Here is a 22,611-nt window from a genome sequence, read left to right as displayed (position 1 = left end):
CAACCGGAAGCGGTAGATTCAAACCACTACAAATGCCGGAGGAAAGATCACAGAAGCGCTTCACAGGAGGCTCCCAAGCACTGAGGATGTCACCTAGACAGGGGACGAAACGTCTGCAACACAAATTCCCAGCTCGGCGAACAGAACCACAACAACGAGCACCCGAGCTACAAATCTTCTCACAAACTTTGAATCCCATAAATGAATTTTCTAAAATCCTAAGAATGGTGCTGTATAAAAGATTTTTTTCCCTTCTTTATTGTTCCTTCCGTTGAATAACAAAAAGAATTAAATATGCATTTCTCCCTAATGACACCTCCACTTTTTTGTTTAAGACTGCTGATGACTATTCCAAGTATGGTGCCGTGACTATAAAAGTCTGCTACGACACTGAAGGGAAAAGGCTCCATGTGGAAATCCTAAATGCTGTTAATCTCATGCCACTGGATTCCAATGGTAAGAAAGAAAGTGGTGTTACTGGCTGAGGAGATGTGTTTTTGTCTCATTACACTTTCTGAATCTCTTCCTCATTCCCATCCTATCTCTCCTTGTGCAGGTACTAGTGATCCTTTTGTGGAACTGACGCTGGAACCCAAACACATCTTTCCACTGGTAGAGAACAAAACAACTAGACGCATAGATAATGACCTCAACCCGCTCTTTGATGAGGTTTTCGAGTTCAGGTACATACAGTTATTGGTCATTTATAGCACTGACAATTTTGTCCATGGCATCTCTCTGTGATAACAACTCAGCTTGTCCCATTGCCCAACCTTTTCCCTCTTATTCTGCAAGCCACAGAGTCATACAGCCTGGATTCAGGCCCTTTGACCCAATTCGTCCATGGATACCAGGTTTCCTAATCTGAATGAGTCCCATTTCCTTGCATTTGATCCATATCCCTCTAAACCTTTCCTATCCATGTATCTTGTCCAAATGTTTTTTAAATGTTATAATTGTACTTTCCTTTGTCACTTCCTCTGGCAGTTCATTCCATATACACACAACCCTCTGGATGAAAAAGGTTACTCCTCAGATCCTTTTAAAATCTTTCCCCTTGCACCTTCAACCTATGTTCTTTAGTACTGGACTCTCCTACTCTGGGGGAAAAACCTTGACTATTCACCTTCTCTATGTTCCTCCTGATTTTATAAACCTCTATAAGGTCACTCCTCAATGTCTTACACTCCAGGGAAAATAAAGTCCCAGTCTCTCCAACCTCTCCTTATAACTTAAACTTTCCAGTCTCAGTAACATCCTTGTAAATCATTTTTGCGCCCTTTCTAGTGTAATGATATCCTTTCTATAGTAGGGTAACCATAATTGTATGCATTACTCCAAACGTGGCCTTACCATCATTTGTACAGCCATAACATGACATCCCAACTCTTGTACTCAGTGCTCTGACCGATGAAGGTAAACATGTCAAATGCCTTCTTTACCACCATGTCTATCTGTGAAGGAACTATCATTCCCAGTTCTCTCTGTTTGACAACCATCCCCAGGGCCCTACCATTAACTGTGTAAGTCCTGCCCTGTTTTGTCTTACCAAAATGCAACACCTCACATTTCTTTTAAATTAAACTCTACCTGCCATTTCTCGGCCCACTGGCCCAGTTGATCAAATTCCTGTTGTGCTCTGAGATAACCTTCACCGTCCACTACACTACCAATTTCGGTGGCATCTGCAAACTTACTAACCATGCCTGCTATATTCTCATCCAAAGCATTGATATAAATGATGAACAACAGTGACCCAACGCCGATTCTTGTGGCACACCGCTGGTCACAGGCCTCCAGTCTGAGTAACAACCCTCCACAATCACTATCTGTCTGCTATTGTTAAGCCAATTTTGTATCCAATTGGCTAGTTCTTCCTGGATACCACGTGATCGAACCTAATAAAGGATATTCAAATCCATTCTACCATTTCTCTTCAGGTTACAGAATCTGCCCCCATCATACTCTCAGGCAGGGAATTCCAGTTTTTAACAATTCACTACCTAAAGGTTTTTTCTCTTACCACCTCTGGTTCATTTGTCAAGCACTTTAAATCCCTGTCATTGATTCTCGAATCTTCGACAATGGTAACAATCTATCTCCATCTGCTTCGCAGACCCCTTATGATTTTGCTACTTGCACATCTTGCAACCTTCTTGTCTCCGGATTCTCCTGCCCATCTTTGCATCTGAAGTTACTCATCCCCAGAACTATCTCCTTTTGTGCAGTGCCCCAGAATTAGTCCCATTGCTCCAGCTGAGGCCAAAGCAGAGTTTTATAAAATTTAGCAGTGAGCGAATTCCCCCACCCAAAACCTGTTAGTGGTCTAAATCATGGTGAGTATGGTGACAAAATAAGCAAGAATGAAAAAAATCAGATTCTCAACATTATGAACGAAATTATCTCTAATTTCCCAAATTTCTGGACAGCACCCATGCATGCTCCATGGCCACCATCCTGCTTGACCCTTTAACTACGCAACTCTACATCAGCATGCTACCAGCCTCACCACAACATCATGCCTGCTCTCAGACTAATTCTGACACCTAACTCAGGCCTTGTGGAGCCTACAGACACCTATGTAGCTGTACATTTCATTGATCAGCGCAGGATGTTTTAGACATGGACATACCCATCCTATAGCTCTTAGCATTCTTTCTTAATACTTGCTGACTTTAGCACTGAATTAAAGGTGGCCAGTCTCTGCGGTTTAGTTTGCTTTTTAGAATGGGAGAGGTGGGCAGCAGTGATCAGTCAGACACAGGTTCGATACGCCACTGTACAACATCAGGCTACATCAATGTCAGAGCTCTAATATGTATGAGCAGCCTAGGCAGCAAACACACGGCATGTGCTTCAGATGAATTACAAATCACTGTGGTGGGGAAATTCTTCAGTCTATAATCAAGAATGGGGTAACTGAACATCTTGAAAATTTTCAGCTGATCAGAGCAATTCAGTGCATGAGTTGTATGACCCTTTGATCTTTTCCATATAAATTTTATGTCTTTCACTAACACCTGATGAAGGAGCAGCGCACCAAAAGCTTGTGTTTTCAAATAAATCCGTCGGATTATAACCTCGTGTCATGTGACTTTTGACCTTGTCCAACACTGGCACCACTACATCTTAACAGGTAAAGACAAAGTAGATAAAGATAAACTATTTCCAGTGGTTGGAGATTCTGAAACTATGAGGCATAGTCTGAGAATTAGAGCGAGGTCGTTCAGGAGAGATTTTAGGAAGCAATTCCACACACACAGGGTGTCAATGTTTGGAACTCTCTTTCGCAAATGGCAGAGGATGCTGGATCAGTTGTTAATTTTAAATCTGAAATCGATAATTTTTTGTTAAACAAAGGTATGAAGGTATGTCAGCCAAAGGCAGGAGATGGATTTCAGCCACATCTCATACCATGATCTCATTGAATGGTGGAACAGGTTCAAGGGGCTGAATGGCCTACTCCTGTTCCTATATTCACGTAGGTCTATTTGTGTTGTCAACTCCTCTACCTTGTTACATATACTGCATCCTTTCAGATAAAGAACCTTAAGCTTTAACGTTTTACTATTATACCTTATTCTGGTCCTAAGTCCTGCTACACTCCTGCGCATATTGGATTGGATACAGCTATTTTAAGGGAAGTCAACATTTGAGATGTGGGAGGCTTTCAAAGATAGGTTAAAGATAGTGCAGGATAGGCATGTCCCATTGAAAGCAAAGGATAGGAAAGGCAAGATTCATGAACAGTGGATGACAGGAGAAATTGTACAACTAGCCAAGAGGAAAAGGGAAGCGTACATAAGGTCCAGGCAGCTAAGAACAGAACATGCCCTGGAGGAATATCGGAAGAGTAGGACAAATCTTAAACAAGGAATCAAGCGGGCTAAAAGGATCATGAAATAGCTTTAGCGAGCAGAATTAAGGAGAATCTCAAAGCATTTCATTCTTATATAAGAAGCAAGTGGGTAACTAGAGACAGGATTTGTCCACTAAAAGATAACGAAGGAAGGCTGTGTGTTGAACCTGAGAGAATGGGTGAAATTCGGAATCATTACTTTGCATCAGTGTCCACTGAGGAGAGAACATGATGAATGTTGAGATTAGACATAAAAGTTTGATTAGTCTGGATCACGTTGGCATAAGTAGGAAAGATGTGTTGGGTAGGCTAGAGGTAATTAAGGTGGACAAATCCCCAGGACCGGATGGGATCTATCCCAGGTTGCTGAGGGAGGCAAGAGAGGAAATAGCTGGGGCCCTGACAGATATCTTTGTGGCATCCTTAAACACAGATGAGGTGCCAGAGAACTGGAGGGTTGCTCATGTTGTACCCCTGTACAAGAAGGGTAGTAGGGATATTCCAGGTAACTACAGACCAGTGAGCTTGACGTCAGTGGTGGGAAAGTTGCTGGACAAGGTACTGAGGGAAAAGAAACTATTTATATTTAGAAAAGAATGAGCTTATCAGTGATAGGCAACATGGTTTTGTGTGAGGGAGATCGTGCCTTATCAACTTAATAGAGTTCTTCGAGGAAGTGACCAAGTTGATAGATGAAGGAAGGGCTGTTGATGTCATATACATGGACTTTAGTAAGGTGTTTGACAAGGTTCCCCATGGTAGACTAATGGAGAAAGTGAAGTCACATGGTGTGTAGGGTGTTCGAGCTAGGTGGATAAACAACTGGTTGAGCAACAGGAGACAGAGAGTAGTAGTTGAAGGGAGGTTCTTGAAATGGAGAAAGGTGACCAGTGGTGTTCCACAGGGGTCAGTGTTGGGGCCACTGTTGTTTGTAATATACATAAATGATCTGGAAGCGGGCACTGTTGGTATGATCAGCAAGTTTGCAGATGACACGAAGATTGGTGGAGTAGCAGAAAGCATAAGGGACTGTTAGAAAATACAGGAGGATATAGATAGACTGGAGAGTTGGGCAGAAACATGGCAGATGGAGTTCAATCCAGGCAAATGTGAGGTGATGCATTTAGGCAAGACTAATTCTAGAGCGAATTATACAATGATCGGAAGAGCCTTGGGAAAAATTGATGGGCAGAGAGATCTGGGAGTGCAGGTCCATTGTACCCTGAAGGTTGCTGCACAGGTGGATAGAGTGGTCAAGAAGGCATATGGTATGCTTGCCTTCATCGGACGGGGTATTGAGTATAAGAGCTGGCAGGTCATATTGAAATTGTACAAGACATTGGTTTGGCCGCATTTAGAATACTGTGTACAGTTCTGGTCGCCATATTACCAAAAGGATGTGGATGCTTTGGAGAGGGTACAGAGAAGGTTTATGAGGATGTTGCCTGGTATGGAAGGTGCTCACTATGAAGAGAGGTTGAGTAGGTTAGGTTTATTTTCATTAGAAAAAAGGAGATTGAGGGGGGACCTGATTGAGGTTTGCAAAATCATGAAGGGTATAGACAGGGTGGATAGAGATAAGCTTTTTCCCAGGGTGAAGGATTCAGTAACGAGAGGTCACTCTTTCAAGGTGAGAGGTGGGAAGTTTAAGGGGGATACACGCGGCAAGTACTTCACACAGAGGGTGGTGGGCATTTGGAACGTTGCCAGCAGAGGTGGTAGAAGCAGGCACGGTAGATTCATTTAAGATACATCTGGACAGATACATGAGTAGGTGGGGAGCAGAGGGATACAAATGCTGAGGAATTGGGCGACAGGTTTAGACAGTACATTTGGATCGGCTCAGGCTTGGAGGGCTGAAGGGCCTGTTCCTGGGCTATAAATTTTCTTTGTTCTTTGTTTTTTCTTTGTTCTAAATACTTCCCATCCTTTTTGTCACACTTTATCAGTCACCCCATCAACATCCTGCACTTCTGCTCTATCATTGTTTAAACTTCCCTCCAGTTGAGCAGCCTTAACCAATCCCCATGTCCAACCCACTAATTAGTTTGGAGCCCTATCTACAACCCTTATTATATGATCCACCAGGATACTAGTCCTACTGTGTTTCAAACGAAGGCTGCCCCAGTGGAACAGCTCACTCCCCAGACTGGTGCCAGTGCCTATGAGTCAGAGCTTAGTTCTCCCACACCAGTCTTTTAGCCACGCATTTACCTCTCTAATCTTATTTACCCTGTGACAATTTGCATGTGGCTCAGGTAATAATCTGGAAATTAGTACTTTGTGATTCTGCTTTTTAATTTAACCCTGAGCTGCTCATAATCTCTCAGTAGAACCTCTTTCCCAGTCTTACATATGTCATTGGTACCTATGTGGACCACAACAACTAGATCTTTCTCCTTCCGGTCAAAAGAGCCCAGAAGAGATGTCCTGAACCTTGACACCAGGTAGGTAACACAGCCTTTGGCACACTGTGTCTTTGCTGCAGAGAACCATATCTATTCCCTTAATAATGCTATCTCTAATTACTATCACCTTTCTCTTGAGAATGGCATTCTGGACCACTCTGGAATGGCTGTGATCAGTTTGATCATCCACCCTACAGTCTGAGCCCTGGTCCACACCAGGAACAAAAACCTTGTACCTGATGGGCAGAGATACTGGCTGAGGCTCTTTCAAAACTAAATGTTGATCCAGAAAAGGACATTCCAAGGTCCCAGTTCCTGATCACTATCAAATGTTCTTGGGTAGTTCTTGTTCATTTGAAAAACAAGGCCAGCAGGAGTAGGAAACACTGGATGACCAGAGATATGGAGGCTCTGTCAAGAGAAAGGAGTAGGCATATGTCAGGTATAGACAGCTAGGATAAAGTGAATCCATTGAGGAGTATAGAAGTAGACTTCATAGAATAGAATCCCTACAGTGTGGAAACAGGCCCTTCGGCCCAACAAGTCCACCTCAACCCTCCAAAGAGTACCCCAAACACATTTCCCTACGCTATTACTCTACATTTCAAAACTAAATGTTGATCCAGAAAAGGACATTCCAAGGTCCCAGTTCCTGGGTCCCGGACTAATGCACCTAACCTACACATCCCTGAGCATTGTGGCCAATTTAGCATGGCCAATTCACCTAACCTGCACATCTTTAGATTGTGGAGGAAACCGGAGCACCTAGAGGAAACCCATGCAGACACTGGGAGAATGTGCAAACTCCACACAGACAGTCGCCTGAGGCTGGAATTGAACCCGGGTCCCTAGCGCTGTGAGACAGCAGTGCTAACCACTGAGCCACTGTGCTGCCCACCTTAAGAGGACTTAAGAGGGAAATCAGAAGGGCAGAAAGGGGATATGAGATAGTTTTGGCAGATGAGGTTAAGGAGAAACCAAAGAGATTCTACAAGTATATTAAGGACAAAAGAGTAACTAGGGAGAGAATAGGGCCCCTTAAAGATCAATGAAGTCAACTATGTGTGAAACCACAAGAGATGGTTGAGATCCTAAACAAATATTTTGCATCAGTATTTACTGTGGAGAAAGACATGGAAGTGAGGGAACTTTGGGAAATAAATTGTGATGTCCTGAAAATAGTCCATATTGTAGAAGAAGAGATGCTATAAGTATTAAAATGCATAAAGATAAATAACTTCCCAGGATTTGATCAAATGTACCCCAGGATGTTGTGGGAAGCTGGGGAAGAAATTGTAGGGCCCCAGCAGAGATATCTGAATCATCGACAGGCACAAATGAGGTGCTGGAAGACTGGAGGGTGGCTAATGTTGTGCCATTATTTAAGAAAGGCTACACAGAAAAGCCAGAGAACTGCAGACTGGTGAGCCTGACGTCAGCATTGGGTAAGTTGTTGGAGGGGAACACAGAGTGTAAAGTCCAGAATGAGAACAAAAAATGTCTTTTTTTATTATTGGATCAGTAAGCTGAGGAATGGCAGATGGAGTTTAATTTAAATAAATGTGAGGTGTTGTAATTTGATAAGAAAAGCTAGGACAGAACTTGCATAGTTAATCGTAGGGCCCTGGGGAATGTTGTTGAACAGAGAGACCTAGTGGTACAGTACATAGTTCTTTGAAAGTGTTGTCACAGACAGACAGGGTGGTGAAGAAGGCATTTGGCACATTTGCCTTAATTGGTCAGAGCATTGAGTATAAGAGTCACATTGGTGAGTCACATTTGGAGTACTAAGTATAATTCTTCTGGTCACGCTGCTAAAGGAAGGATATCATTACATTGAAAAGGGTGCAAAAACGATTTACAAGGATGTTACTGAGACTGGAGGGTTTGAGGTGTAAGGAGAGGATGGACAGACTGGGATTTCTTTCCCTGGAGTGGAGGAAGCTGAGGAGTGACCTTATAGTGGTTTATAAAATCATGAGGAGCATAGTTAAGGTGAACAGCCAAGGTCTTTTCCCTAGGGTAGCAGAATCCAAAAAAGGAGGGCATAGATTTACAGTGAGAGGGGAAAGATTTAAAAGAGACCTGAAGGATAACCTTTTCACACAGAGAGTGGTGCTTATATGGAACGAGTTGCCAAAAGAAATGGTAGAGAGGAGTACAATTACAACATTTAAAAGACATTTGGATGGGCACATGGATAGGAAAGTTACAGAGGGTTATGTGCCAAACACAAGCAAATGGGACTAGTTCAGTTGAGGAAACTAGTTCGGCATGGAGACGTGGGCTGAAGACTCTGTTTCTTGCTATATGACTATGATATAATGATTGTAAATAGTAATGTGTGAAAGTCAGAAAGGTGAAGAGGGACTACAGTCAGAGGTTACTGCCACAGTCAGTCAAGAGATTTGGCGAAATGCATTGCAAGGGTTTGGCCATGGTCAGTCCTGCAGAACATGTTCAGACAGTCCAAGGGGTTATAGGTAGGTCAGACTGGGTGCTGGGTATATTAGCCCTTTTTTGCATCAATCATGGAATGAGTATGATGAAATGGATGATGGAGGTGTTATAGAGTTATAGAGATGTACAGCACGGAAACAGACCCTTCGGTCCAACCCGTCCATGCCGACCAGCTATCCCAACCCAACCTAGTCCCACCTGCCAGCACCCAACCCATATCCCTTCAAACCCTTCCTATTCATATACCCATCCAAATGCCTCTTAAATGTTGCAATTATACCAGCCTCCACCACTTCCTCTGGCAGCTCATTCCATACACGTACCACCCTCTGCGTGAAAACGTTGCCCCTGAGGTCTCTTACATATCTTGCCCCTCTCACCCTAAACCTATGCCCTCTAGTTCTGGACTCCCCGACCCCAGGGAAAAGACTTTGCCTATGTACCCTATCTATGCCCCTCATAATTTTGTAAACCTCTATAAGCTCACCCCTCAGCCTCCGACGCTCCAGTGAAAACAGCCCCAGTCTGTTCAGCCTCTCCGTATAGCTCAAATCCTCGAACCCTGGCAACATCCTTGTAAATCTTTTCTGAACCCTTTCAAGTTTCACAGCATCTTTCCGATAGGAAGGAGACCAGAATTGCATGCAATATTCCAACAGTGGCCTAACCAATGTCCTGTACAGCCGCAACATGACCTCCCAACTCCTGTACTCAATACTCTGACCAATAAAAGAAAGCATACCAAACACCTTCTTCACTATCCTATCTACCTGCGACTCCACTTTCAAGGAGCTACGAACCTGCACTCCGAGGTCTCTTTGTTCAGCAACACTCCCATGATCTTACCATCAAGTGTATAAGTCCTGCTAAGATTTGCTTTCCCAAAATGCAGCACCTCGCATTTATCTGAATTAAATTCCATCTGCCACTTCTCAGCCCATTGAACCATCTGGTCAAGATCCCTCTTCGCTATCCACTACACCTCCAATTTTGGTGCCATCTGCAAACTTACTAACTGTACCTGTTATGCTCGCATCCAAATCATTTATGTAAATGCCAAAACATAGAGGACCCAGCACTGATCCATGTGGCACTCCACTGGTCACAGGCCTCCAGTCTGAAAAACAACCCTCCACCACCACCCTCTGTCTTCTACCTTTGAGCCAGTTCTGTATCCAAATGGCTAGTTCTCCCTGTATTCCATGAGATCTAACCTTGCTAATCAGTCTCTCATGGGAAACCTTGTCGAACGCCTTACTGAAGAACATATAGATTACATCTACTGCTCTGCCCTCATCAATCCTCTTTGTTACTTCTCAAAAACCTCAATCAAGTTTGTGAGACATGATTTTCCACACACAAAGCCATGTTGACTATCCCTAATCAGTCCTTGCCTTTCCAAATACGTGTACATCCTGTCCCTCAGGATTCCCTCCCACAACTTGCCCACCACTGACATCAGGCTCACTGTCCTATAGTTCACTGGCTTGTCCTTACCACCCTTCTTAAACAGTGTCACCATGTTTGCCAACTTCCAGTCTTCTGGCACCTCACCAGTGACTATCGATGATACAAATATCTCAGCAAGAGGCCCAGCAATCACTTCTCTAGCTTCCCACAGAGTTCTAGGTTACACCTGATCAGGTCCTGGGGATTTATCCACCTTTACTCATTTCAAGACATCCAGCACTTCCTCCTCTGTAATATGGACATTTTGCAAGATGTCACCATCTATTTCCGTACAGTCTATATCTTCCATATCCTTTTCCACAGTAAATACTGATGCAATATACTCATTTAGTATTTCCTCCATTTTCTGCGGCTCCACACAAAGGCCACCTTGCTGATCTTTGAGGGGCCCTATTCTCTCCCTGGTTACCCTTTTGTCCTTAATGTATTTGTAATACTTGAACAGGTGAAAGGATGAAGTGCCCCAGTGAGTGACTGAGATGTGCAGGGCAAGGAAGGTTTAGTCGTTTGCGAAAATGAGGTGATTGAGAGCCATTGAGTGAACATGATACGTGCAATACTGAGGATTGTAGTCCACCAGCCTTAGCGAGTGGCAGAGTCAGAGTGAGTGCGACCTCGTGGGTGTAAAGGAGCTGAGAGATGATGGTGACACTTCCGTAGAGAAGTATAGGAGATCATTGACCTTCATATGGTACTGTTGTGAGTTCCTTTTAAATGCAGGATGCCCCACTGCCTGTGCTGCAATCTCAATCCCGGTTGGCTCAGTTTGTTTGCGTGGACTCCTTTGATCAACTTGCAAAAGATCTCCCCTCCTCTTCACCATCCCATCCACTAACCCCTCCAGATCCCTATCCATGCAGTCGGGAGCCAGCTTATATTTCGTCTACAATATTTGAAGAGTTGAGAACTGCAGTGTGAGTACCAATTCCTGGCTTGCATAATCTAAAGTGATGTGCAGCTGGGTTTTAAACATGACTCCAGAGAAATGGAAGCCAGAAAGCTCTGGCAGTGACAAGTGCTTGCACCTGTCTGGTTGCATGATTCCTTGAGAAATGCACCCAACAGCTTGGTTGCTTAATTAATGATGTGAAAGATTCATTTGAAAAAATTTGTCCCGGGCTACAGTGGACACAGGAAACGCACTTGCCATCACACTTAGCTGCGAATCAGAGGACTCATCCCTATAACTTCCTTGTTTTTTTACTCCTCGCCTCTCTATAAAGCAAAGGATCCTTACTGGCCTTAGTAGCTGTTTTCTCAGCCACTTTCAATTATTTAAGCACAATATACACCCAGACCCCTCTGTGCTTGCACCCCTTTTTTTAGAATTGTGCTATTTATTTGGGGTGGCACGGTGGGTCAGTGGTTAGCACTGCTGCCTCACAGCACCAGGGACCCAGGTTCAATTCCAGCCTTGGGCGACTGTCTGTGTGGAGTTTGCACATTCTCCCCATGTCTGCATGGGTTTCCTCCGAGTGCTCTGGTTTCCTCCCACAATCCAAAGATGTGTGGGTCAGGTGAATTGGCCATGCTAAATTGCTATAGTGTTAGGTGCATTAGTCAGAGGGAAATGGGTCTGGGTGGGTTACTCTTTGGAGGGTAAGTGTGGACTGGTTGGGCCGAAGGGCCTGTTTCCACACTGATTCTAATCTAAAAAAAAGTCATATTGTCTTCTCTTGTTCTTGCTTCCAAAATAAATCACTTCAGACTTCTCTGCATTATTTTTCATCTGCCATGTGTCCATCCATTCTACTAATCTTCCCTCAACTTTGCTGAGGCCTGTCAAGAGGCTACTATATCTATTATGTAGTACATACACCACATTAACCACATTGCCCTCAACAGTGCTGGATTTCCTTAATGAATCCACATTTGTCGAAGTAACTGGTGAATGTGTTTCAGGTCATTGTTTTGAAAGGCTTTCCCATCACCAGCATTAATCTTACTGGCCTGTAGTTGCTGGACTATCCTCTGCATCCTTTTTTGAACAAGCATGTAATGTTTACAGCATTCCAGTTCTCAGGCACTGCCACTGTATCTAAGGGGATTTAAAGATTCTAGTTTAATTGGATCAAGTCTTTTCTCACCCACATTGTAATTGGCTCTCATGTAATTAAATATAATAAGTTCTATCACTGCTTGTTCCTTGTCTATGCCTTTGTTATCTCCAGGCTCTAACACTTGACCTGCATCTTGGCCAACCCCACTTGTACCTCCCATAAATTGGAGTTCATCTACACTATAATCTTTATGTCCTAACTTGCAGTAAGTCCTGTTCAACTAAGATCTGTAAGTGTGCTACCCTTCCACTTGCTCTCATCTTGCTTTTCAAAATTCTGATCCATGTTTTCAAACATGTCCATGACTTTATCCCTATCTCTGTAATCTTCTCCAATCAAAGTCCTTTGAGATGTCTCCACCTCTGGTGTATACTGATTAATTTGCTCCATCATAGGCAGCCATGCCGTCAGCTGCCTGGGCTAAGAGCATTGGGTTGTCTCCCTAAACCTTTCTGTCTTCCTCACAGACAGTATTTAGAGTAATAGAGATGCATAGCATGGAAACAGATCCTTCAGTCCAACGTGTCCTTGCTGACCAGATATCACAACCTAATCTAATCCCACCTGCCAGCACCTGGCCCACATCCTTCCAAACCCTTCCTATTCATATACCCATCCAGATGCCTTTTAAATACTGTAATTGTACCAGCCTCCATCACTTTCTCTAGCAGCTCATTCCATACACACCCCACCCTCTGCGTGAAAACGTTGCTCCTTAGGTCCCTTTTATATCTTTTCCCCTCACCCTGAACCTATGCTGTCTAGTTCTGGACTCCCCCACTCCAGGGAAAAGACCTTATCTATTTCTCCTATCCAAAACCCATCATTATTTTATAAACCTCAATCAGGTCACTCTACTTAAACCTACTAAGTTTTTGCTCACCCATTACTTGCTTAATAATGTTCTTGTGAAGAGCTGCAGTTATTTTATTACATTAAAAGCGCCATATAAATTGTTGTTATTGTTTCATAACTTTATTCTGCCAGGATATGGTTCCATAGTATCCTTTTTGTCAGTCGCCCAGTTTTCATGATGGGCTCTTTGACCACAGTGTATCACAGGGCAGCATGGTGATTGATTAGATTAGATTCCCTACAGTGTGAAAACAGGCCCTTCGGCCCAACAAGCCCACACAGACCCTCCGAAGAGTAACCCACCCAGACCCGTTTTCCTTTGACTAATGGACCTAACACTATGGGCACTTTAGCATGGCCAATTCACCTGCACATCTTTGGACTGTGGGAGGAAACCGGAGCACCCGGAGGAAACCCACGCAGACACTGGGAGAATGTGCAAACTCCACACAGACAGTCACCCAAGGTTGGAATCGAACCTGGGTCCCTGGCGCTGTGAGGCAACAGTGCTAACCACTGAGCCACTGGTTAGCACTGCTGCCTCACAGCACCAGGGACCTGGGTTTGATTCCACTTCCGTTTTTTTTACCACAGTCCAAAATTGTGCAGGTTAAATTGCTAAATTGCCCTTAGTGTCCAGGTGTGTACAGGCTAGGTGGATTAGCAATGGGAAACGCAAAATTAATGGAATAGGTGGGTCTGGGTGGGATGCTGTCCAGAAGCTCAGTGTTGATTGGCTGAATGGTCTGTTTCCACACTGTAGGGACTCTATGAAAGCCAAGCTGATCTGTTCTTTGAATGATGTCCATTTATATGCATCTCAAATAGACTATATTGACTGATGATCAGGGGCAGTAATGCTGGTTGAATGCCTACTCTCTAACCCAAGGGTGAAAAGGAAAATTGTGATAGGCATAGAGTACTGGATAGCACCAAGCCTGTGGCTTTCGTGGCCTGTATACTTCAACCTTGAAAGTAAAGATCAGGAGAGATTTGAGATTATTCATTATCACTCATCCTCCATTGTTGACAGCCAAAATTAACCATCAGTAGCTTGATTGTGAGGACTAAGTCAAGCACGCATTTGATTATGGGCTGCACGAAAGGTGCAATGTACCGACTGCGTGGTTGACAGCTTGGACTGCACATACACATACTCCTGCTCTCTCTCTCTCTCTCACACTCTCTCTCTCACACACTTGGATGGCTTGATACATTACAGGCTATTAGAGTCAATGAGTCATAGAGATATACAGCATGAAACAGACTCATCCAAACATAGTCCAACTCGTCTTTGCCAACCAGATATCCTAAATAAATCTAGATATCCTAAATCAATCTAAATTTCCCAGCATTTAACCCATATCCCTCTAAACCCTTCCTAATCATATACCAATCCAGATGCCTTTTAAAATTGTAATTATATCAGTTCCTCTGGCATCTCATTCCATACATGCAGCACCCTTTGTGTTAAAACATTGCACCTTAGGTCCCTTTTAAATCTTTCCCCTCAACCTTGAACCTATGCCCTCTAGTTTCCCCCACCCTGGGGAAAGACCTTGTCTATTTACCCTATCCATGCCCCTCATGATTCTATAAACCTCTATAAGGTCACCCCTCAGCCTCCAATGCTCCAAGGACAACAACCTCAGCCTATTCAGCTTCTCTCTATAGCTCAAACCCTCCAACCCTGGCAACAGCCTTGTAAATCTTTTCTGAACCCTTTCAGGTTTCACAACATCCTTCCTATAGCAGGGAGACCAGAACTGCATGCAGTATTCTAAAAGTGGCCTAACCAATGTCCTGTACATGACCTCCCAATTCCTCTACTCAATGCACTGACCAATAAAGGTAAACATACCAAACACCTTCTTCACCATCCTGTCTACCTGGGACTTCACTTTCAAGGAATTATGAACCTGCACTCCAAGATCTCTGTTCAACAACACTCGCCAGGATCTTACCATTAAGTGTATAAGTCCTGACCTGATTTGCCTTTCCAAAATGCAGCACCTCAAATTAAACTCCATCTGCCACTCCTCAGCCCATCGGCCCATCTGTTCAAGATCCCATTGTACTCTGAGATAACCTCCTTCGCTCTCAACTACACCCCCAATTAAAGGTGTCACCTTTAAGTTCTTGTTCTGAATTAGAACATTTACAGAATCCTAGATGTACAAAGTTTACAGGCAAAAATGTTAAATGTAGTTTATAAGAAGCCTGAGTATGGGGTAATAACTTTTTTTTTTGTTTTCAGCAATGTTACTTCAGAGCAGTGTTGGAGAGAGGGGGCCTGCCTACTTATTACTGTATTTGATCATGATACATTGGTCAGTGACGATCTAGAAGGGGAAGCTTACTTCTCTCTGCAAGACATCCCAGGACTGGACACTGAGGAACCTCTCAACATTAGCAAGGTTCCTCAGAGCCGATTGGCACTGAGCCATCCAAAACCAAATGGTAAGACATCACTTTTTTTTATATTTACCAGACATTTGTTGAGTTCTTTTCATCAATATGGGTGTCAATACTATTTCAGTATTAGTACCCATCCAAGTGCCCTGATCAAGAGGGTAGTGATCTGCCTTCTTAAACTGCTGCAGTCATGTGATGTGGATATTTAGGGAGGTACTTCTAGGATTTTATATAGTGAAGGATTGGTGATATATTTTCAGTTAGCATAATTTGAGAATTTGAGGGAATTTGCAGATGATAGCATTTTCTTTGTTGCCCTGATTAGATTAGATTAGATTACTTACAGTGTGGAAACAGGCCCTTCGGCCCAACAAGTCCACACCGCCCCGCCGAAGCGCGACCCACCCATACCCCTACATCTACCCCTTACCTAACACTACGGGCAATTTAGTATGGCCAATTCACCTGACCTGCACATTTTTGGACTGTGGGAGGAAACCGGAGCACCCGGAGGAAACCCATGCAGACACGGGGAGAATGTGCAAACTCCACACAGTCAGTCGCCTGAGGCGGGAATTGAACCCGGGTCTCTGGCGCTGTGAGGCAGCAGTGCTAACCACTGTGCCACCGTGCCGCCCTGCTCCATCAAGGCAGTCTATCCTCCACTTCTTTCAATTTTGAGAGAGTTCTGTAAACAACAGAACAATCTGGGAACAGTCTTGTGCACTGAAATATTTTAACAAGCCTCAATCACTATCAGGACATGTACAGCATGGGGCTAGAGACAAACTGAAGCTACCTCTACTCTTTTAAGCTGAAGGTAAAGTTTCATCAAACACTCCCAGGATAGGGACACCACGGGGTCAGATATAGTGTAATGTTTTTGCTGATCTTTTAAATTGAAAGTAAAGCGCTATCTATTCTTTTAACCTGAAAATAAAGCCTCCCTAATTCTTTTAAACTGAAAGTAAAGCACCCTTTACATTGCCTTATCAAACACTCCCAGGACCATACAGCACAGGATTAAATGCAGAATAAAGCTCCCTCTAATCTTTTAAAGTGAAAATAAAGCTCCATCTATTCATTTAAACTGAAAGTAAAGCATCCTGTACACCAACCCCATCAAACCCCATCTCAAGACAGATTCAAGAGTGGTTTACACTGGGCCCCTGTTTTTTCAAAATGAATGAAGTTATTCTTACTGTTTTAAAGCTTCCTCCCCTCTTCTAAACTAAAATCAAAAACTCCCTACATTCCCCAAACCAAAAATGAAGCTCTGTCTACTCCTTTAAACTGAAATTAAAGCTTCCTCTATGCTGTCTCCATCAAACACACCCAGCACCTATATGTTGAGGGTGACACATGAACAATTATGTGAGCTTGAGGGAACACTGTCGCACAAAGTGGTTTTAGGGAATGTGGAATGAAACTTGGAGGAGAAAATTATACACACTACATTTATTAAGACTTTTAACCACCTTGTAACTGTGAGATGTGTCTCTGGCTTTATTTTCTTGGCAGTAGACAACATATTGAAGTTATTAGAGGCACGAAAAGGAGATAAGGATGCTCAGGCATTTGTCAAAATACGAAGACAACGAGAAAGGAAGTCAAAGGAAAGATAAAAGTTGCTGCGACTTTGCATGCCAACACTGGAAGGAATCCCAAACACTGGATTTTCAGGCACCTCATCTCTTTGGCTCTGTAACATTGATGCACAAATGCTTGAGACTGACTAACACTTAGCATTAGGCTTTAATGGAAAATTGTGAAAAGTATGAGATAGTTACCATTGTGTGTGTCTGAGGGTCTGCAGATCAAGTTAGCCTGTCTTCCCACCAGTCTTGCTGTGTTAGTGAAGTCAGCTCCTGCTGTGAGATTTTTGGGGCTTCATGCTATTGCTTTCTTTACTGAAAAGACCTCGATTTCTTTTTGTCTTGAGCTATTCCTTTTGATTTCTCAGACTCATGGAATGAAAATTGCAATTGTCTGCGCTTGCTTTTGTGTTGTCATCTGTGAAATGGCATCTGAAGTGTGCATTCACAGATCCTTGTACTGGACTCTATACTGGTGAGGACATTTGTGTGCAAAGTGAATGTCAGCTGTATGTTTGCAGAGCCAGCAGAGATCATGAGATCAATCAAGATGTTATCTTTCACTGATTTGATATCAGTGGTGCCATTTTGGAACTCAACAGACTACCAGTGTCTTCAGCCAAATGTGTGTTTGTGTTTAGTTTGTGTTTTTGTCATTTTCTCTAATGCAAGATTTGTGTTTGCCTCCAGCTTTTGTTTGCCACAGCTACCTGTATCAGACTTTATAAAAGCTTGGCCTTGAGTGGAATCTGTCCTCCTTGAGCACCTAACTTCAGGCTGAATTTCAGTAATGCTCAGAAAGTGCTCCAATACTGGCAGTGTTACACTTTATACAAAATGTGAAAATTCCCATCAGTTCTGACCAAGAGTTCTCCCTGGTTTCCTGGATGATATTTATCCCTGGACCAATACCTGAAAAAAGATTATCTGCTCATTTTGCTGTTTTGTAGGATCTTGTATGCAACCTAATTGTTGCCTGTCCAATTTTGCAACAGTGACTATATTTCAAAAGTATTTCAGTGACTGTAAATCTCTTTGAGACATTCTGGATCATGAAAGGTTTTATATAAATGCAAATCTGTCTGTATTTCGTTACTATTTATTGGACCCTTCTGTGTGCAAAATTGTATGAGACAATTCTGAAAGGGGCGGGAAGGTTTTCTGAATGTATCATATTGTAGAAGTTCTATTTATGCATTAGAATTGACTTTATGAATATGTGCTTCCTGAGTAACCTGTGCTTATCTGGTACACAAGACATTGTGATTTCTACACAGAAACTGTTAGTGGGTAAGGCTCCCTGGTGGGACTCTAGGTTCTCCAAAAGGCCTTCTAAAGCCATCTGACTCATGGATAGGCCTGGACACTCTGTGTGTCGAATGCATTAAGGATGAATTAATATCACTGTTCACAAGACAGATTTTATTTCTCAAATAAGACACATACCTCAGTTAAAATTTCTCTTGTGCCAACTACAAACATTGAGTAAATTGGAATTTTTAGCAATTAAATCTTTGCACCTCCTTTATCTCTGTGCTTTCTGGTGTATTTGTTCTCATACCAGCTGCTGTGGCTCAGCAGTATTGTCCCTGAATCAAGAGGGTATAGGTTCAAGTTACACTTGAGTGTTACTGAAATAATGATATCCATCTGACAGCTCTCTGGGAAATTGAATACACCCTATTCCAACTCTTAGCCCTTTTCTTTATGACTGCCCACAGAACTGGTTCCCAATCACTGAAAGGGGGCTAATATCTTAAAGGTGACAATCTAGACCTGGGTAACAATATTAGGTTGCTATCAGTTATCAGAAAAAATGCTTGAAAGAATCATTACAGATGTAATAAGTGATTGCCTGGTTAGGGATACCAAATACTGATATGCATCATAAGAAAAGGTCAAGAATTACAAATTTGATTGCACATAGATCTGGATTGGGAACTGGCTGTGAAGACACAGTGGTGATAGATGGATAGTGGTGATAGTGGTGGATTCAGACCATGATGGATCATCAATAGTGTTACTGAGGGATCAGTGTTGGGACTGTTGCTTTAATAATGATGTGGAGATATGTGTTGGTGGCAGAATCTGCAAACTTACAGATGATACAAAGATCTGTGTGAGTGTTAACATTTTGTACAAAGCTGGAGTGCTTCAAACTGATCTTAATATGCTTAATAAGATTTGGAGATTGATCTCTGACTGGCAACTGATAATGTTTAATTTGCAGTATCCATTTTTGTGTGTGGCCAGGATAAATGCTGAAGTTACAGACTGTTCTCGTTCATGCAGAGTAGTGGGTGCATTCACAGGATAACTGATTGTAAGACTCACTTGGAATCCTGTGCCCAATTCTTAATTGGAGTCATAAAGCAATGAAATAGGCCACATTTGGAGCACTGTGTGCAATTCTAGTTGCCCTGCTATAGGAAGGATGTTATTAAATTTTGAAAGGGTACAAAAAATAATTTACAAGAATGTTACTGAGACTGGAAGGTTTGAATTGTAAGGAGAGGCTGGATAGGCTGGGACTTTTTCCCTGGAATGTGGGAGGCTGAGGGGTGACCTTTAAAGAGATTTATAAAATCATGAGGGGCATTGACAAGATGAGTAGTCGAGGTCTTTTCCCCAGGATAGGAAAGATTTAAAATTGATCTGAAGGCGAACCTTTTTGCGTGGTGCATATGCAGAATCAGCTGTCAGAAGACGTGATAGAGGCAGGTATAGTTACAGCATTTAAAACACATTTGGACAGGTACATGGATAGGAAAAGTTTAGAGGGATATGGGCTAAATGCAGGCAGATGGAACTAGTTCAGTTCAGAAAATCTGGTAGGCATGGATGGGTTCCTCACATAGTTAAACTTTCAAAGCCCTATCTACATCCTTTTTTAAAAATATTTTTATTGAAAAATCTTTCTTTACAAAATTAGGAAGTTACAAAAATACAAAAATATAGTATCATAAAATCAAAAACAACAATAAACCAACTATTATACTACTCTATGAAAGAATTTAAAATTACACTTATTACAAATAAATAAATAACACCGCTCAGCGCAATAATGCCATAGCTCTCAACATTTGAGAGCATCAATTATTAAACCCACATTTGTTTGAAATTCTTTCTCTCATGGCATTAGGTTTATTACACCAAATCATCATGGCTAGACAAAAGTCCTAATCAAAATGGTGGACAGATCTGCTTCCAAATAATTCAAAAAGGGCTGCCATGTCTTGTAAAAGTTGTCAGTTTTCTGGTGCATCACGTTTGTAAGAAAGTCTAAAGGAATGTGTTCCATGATTAACTTATGCCACCCTGAAAGACCCATGGGGTTCTCAGACACCCAGCACATCAGAATGTTCTTCCTCCCACAAAAAGTGAGGATGCTAAAAAGCTTTTTCCCATGTACGTCTAAGGGAAGTAAATTAACAAACCCAGGAGCGATGAGACTGGGTCCACCTTGATTTTGGTCCCCAAGACCCTCTCTGTTACTCCTGCCACAGCATTCCAATACGCATGGAGCCTGTGGCAGGACTATACACAATGACTGAGGGCACCTGTATTTATTTTACATTTGGAGCACATTGAAGATCCTGCTGAAATTTCGCAAGACAATCTGGGGCCAGATGAGCCCTACGAAGAATCTTTAACTGCATAGCATGGGTCCTATTACATATGAAAATCCTCCTCGCATTCTAACAAATATCCTCCCAAGTTTCCGAAGTGATCTCAACTCCTAATGCTCTTTCCCAGACCTCACTTAGGCGCTCAATGTCAACTGAGGAACCTCTCCCCAACAAATGATAGAGGATACTCACTGAAAGAGTGCTGTTAGCCTGAAGCACCCTCTTTTCCGTATCAGATCTATAACACTCAGAGCGTGGTCTCCTTTCAGATAAAATCTCTAATCTGAAAGAAACAAAAGAGGTCCCTACTCTACAATCCATATTTCTGAGTTATTTGATCAAATGACAACAACATTTCACCCTCAAATAGATCACCCAAACAAGAGACTCCCCTATCTGCCCAAAGTTTAAACCCGGATCCAATATCCCTGACTGGAAACCCGGCATGCCAACTATGGGAGCAAGAAAAGATGTTTTATACATATTACCCTCTATCTACCTCATTGCCCTCCATGCTTTGACCGTGTTAGTAACTACTGGATTACGGAAATGTAAGACAACTGTCCTCATTTTGTTGAAAAACAACAGGTTGATAAGAGGATACTTCGTCTGGGAGGCCTCAATGACCGACCATGTGGATGCTGAGTACGAACAGGCCCAGTCACTTACAAAAGATAGGAGGAGCTCAGTTGATATCTTCTAATGTCCAAGAGGTCCAGTCCCCCCAGTGCCTGGGGCAGTTGCAGTTTCGCAAGCTTAATAATGGGCCACTTGTAGTGCCAAATAAAAGAACTGGGCAGCACGGTGGCTCAGTGGTAGCACTGCTGCCTCACAGCGCCAGAGACCTGGGTTCAATTCCCGCCTCAGGCGACGGACTGTGTGGAGTTTGCACGTTCTCCCCGTGTCTGCGTGGGTTTCCTCTGGGTGCTCCGGTTTCCTCCCACAGTCCAAAGATGTGCAGGGTCAGGTGAATTGGCCATACTAAATTGCCCATAGTGTTAGGTAAGGGAACGCTAATGAGTACAAACACAACCTACTGGGCAACTCATCAGAAAATCCCTCCTTACCTTGGATCAACCTATTCCATTTTATGTTTCCTTAAATAAGGGAACCAAAACTGTTCACAGACGTGCTCTGACTAGTGTCTTGTCGAGTTTTGGCAAGATTTCCCTATTTTTATGCTCCATTTGTTTTGAAATAAAGACCAACAGTCTATTTACCATCCCTTGCTGAAGTTTAAGACAAGCCTTTATGAATCCTGCAGTCTTTACCTTTTAAATAATGTTCAGCCCTTCTATTCTTCCTGTCAAACTGCATCACCTCACATTATCTGCTTAGTTTTTCCCTACTCACTTAATCTGTTTATATCTATCTATAGACTCTTTGTGTCATCCTTTCCACGTCTCATCTTTTTGGTGTTACCTGCAATATTGGCACAAACACTTCCATCATCCATGTCATTAATATATTTTATATAATTATGGTTTCAGCAATGATCCCTGTGGCACTCAGCTAGTTACAGGTAGACATCCTGAAAATGCTCCCTTATTCCTGACTATCTGTCATCTATGTTAGCCAATCCTCCATCCATGCTAATATGCTACCTTCATGCCATGGGCTGTTTTCTTATTTGGTTGCCTAATTTGGAAATCCTTGTTTGGAAATATTGCATCTACAGGTTCCCTTGTATCCTGCTTATTACCTGCTGAAAATAATTTTAATAAGTTTGTTAGGCATGTTTTCCCATTCATGAAGCCAGTTTGCATCTACTTGATAATACCATGTATTTCCAAATGATCTACTATTAAATCCTATGGATGCTAAATATCCCCAATGGCACATGTTAAATCTTTTATTTTG

The 22,611-nt window shown here is 42.6% G+C and overlaps 1 protein-coding gene across 1 annotated transcript in view; it reads left to right on the top strand.

The window, feature by feature from the left end:
• The window catches only part of unc13d (unc-13 homolog D (C. elegans)), a 155,992-nt gene extending 136,417 nt beyond the window's left edge, over window positions 1–19,575 (top strand). The window contains exons 29-32 of the mRNA XM_043715210.1: window positions 336–456; window positions 557–683; window positions 15,370–15,572; window positions 17,049–19,575. Coding sequence (XP_043571145.1) covers window positions 336–456; window positions 557–683; window positions 15,370–15,572; window positions 17,049–17,152 — 555 coding nt within the window. The 3' untranslated portion in view covers window positions 17,153–19,575. The remainder of the gene's footprint in view (window positions 1–335; window positions 457–556; window positions 684–15,369; window positions 15,573–17,048) is intronic.
• Window positions 19,576–22,611: the final 3,036 nt, after the last annotated feature.

The sequence above is a fragment of the Chiloscyllium plagiosum genome, chromosome 24 (genome assembly GCF_004010195.1).
Source record: "Chiloscyllium plagiosum isolate BGI_BamShark_2017 chromosome 24, ASM401019v2, whole genome shotgun sequence".
Classification (NCBI taxonomy): Eukaryota; Metazoa; Chordata; class Chondrichthyes; order Orectolobiformes; family Hemiscylliidae; genus Chiloscyllium; species Chiloscyllium plagiosum.
Note: the sequence above shows the minus strand (reverse complement) of the source record. Positions and strands in the feature narration are given on the sequence as shown.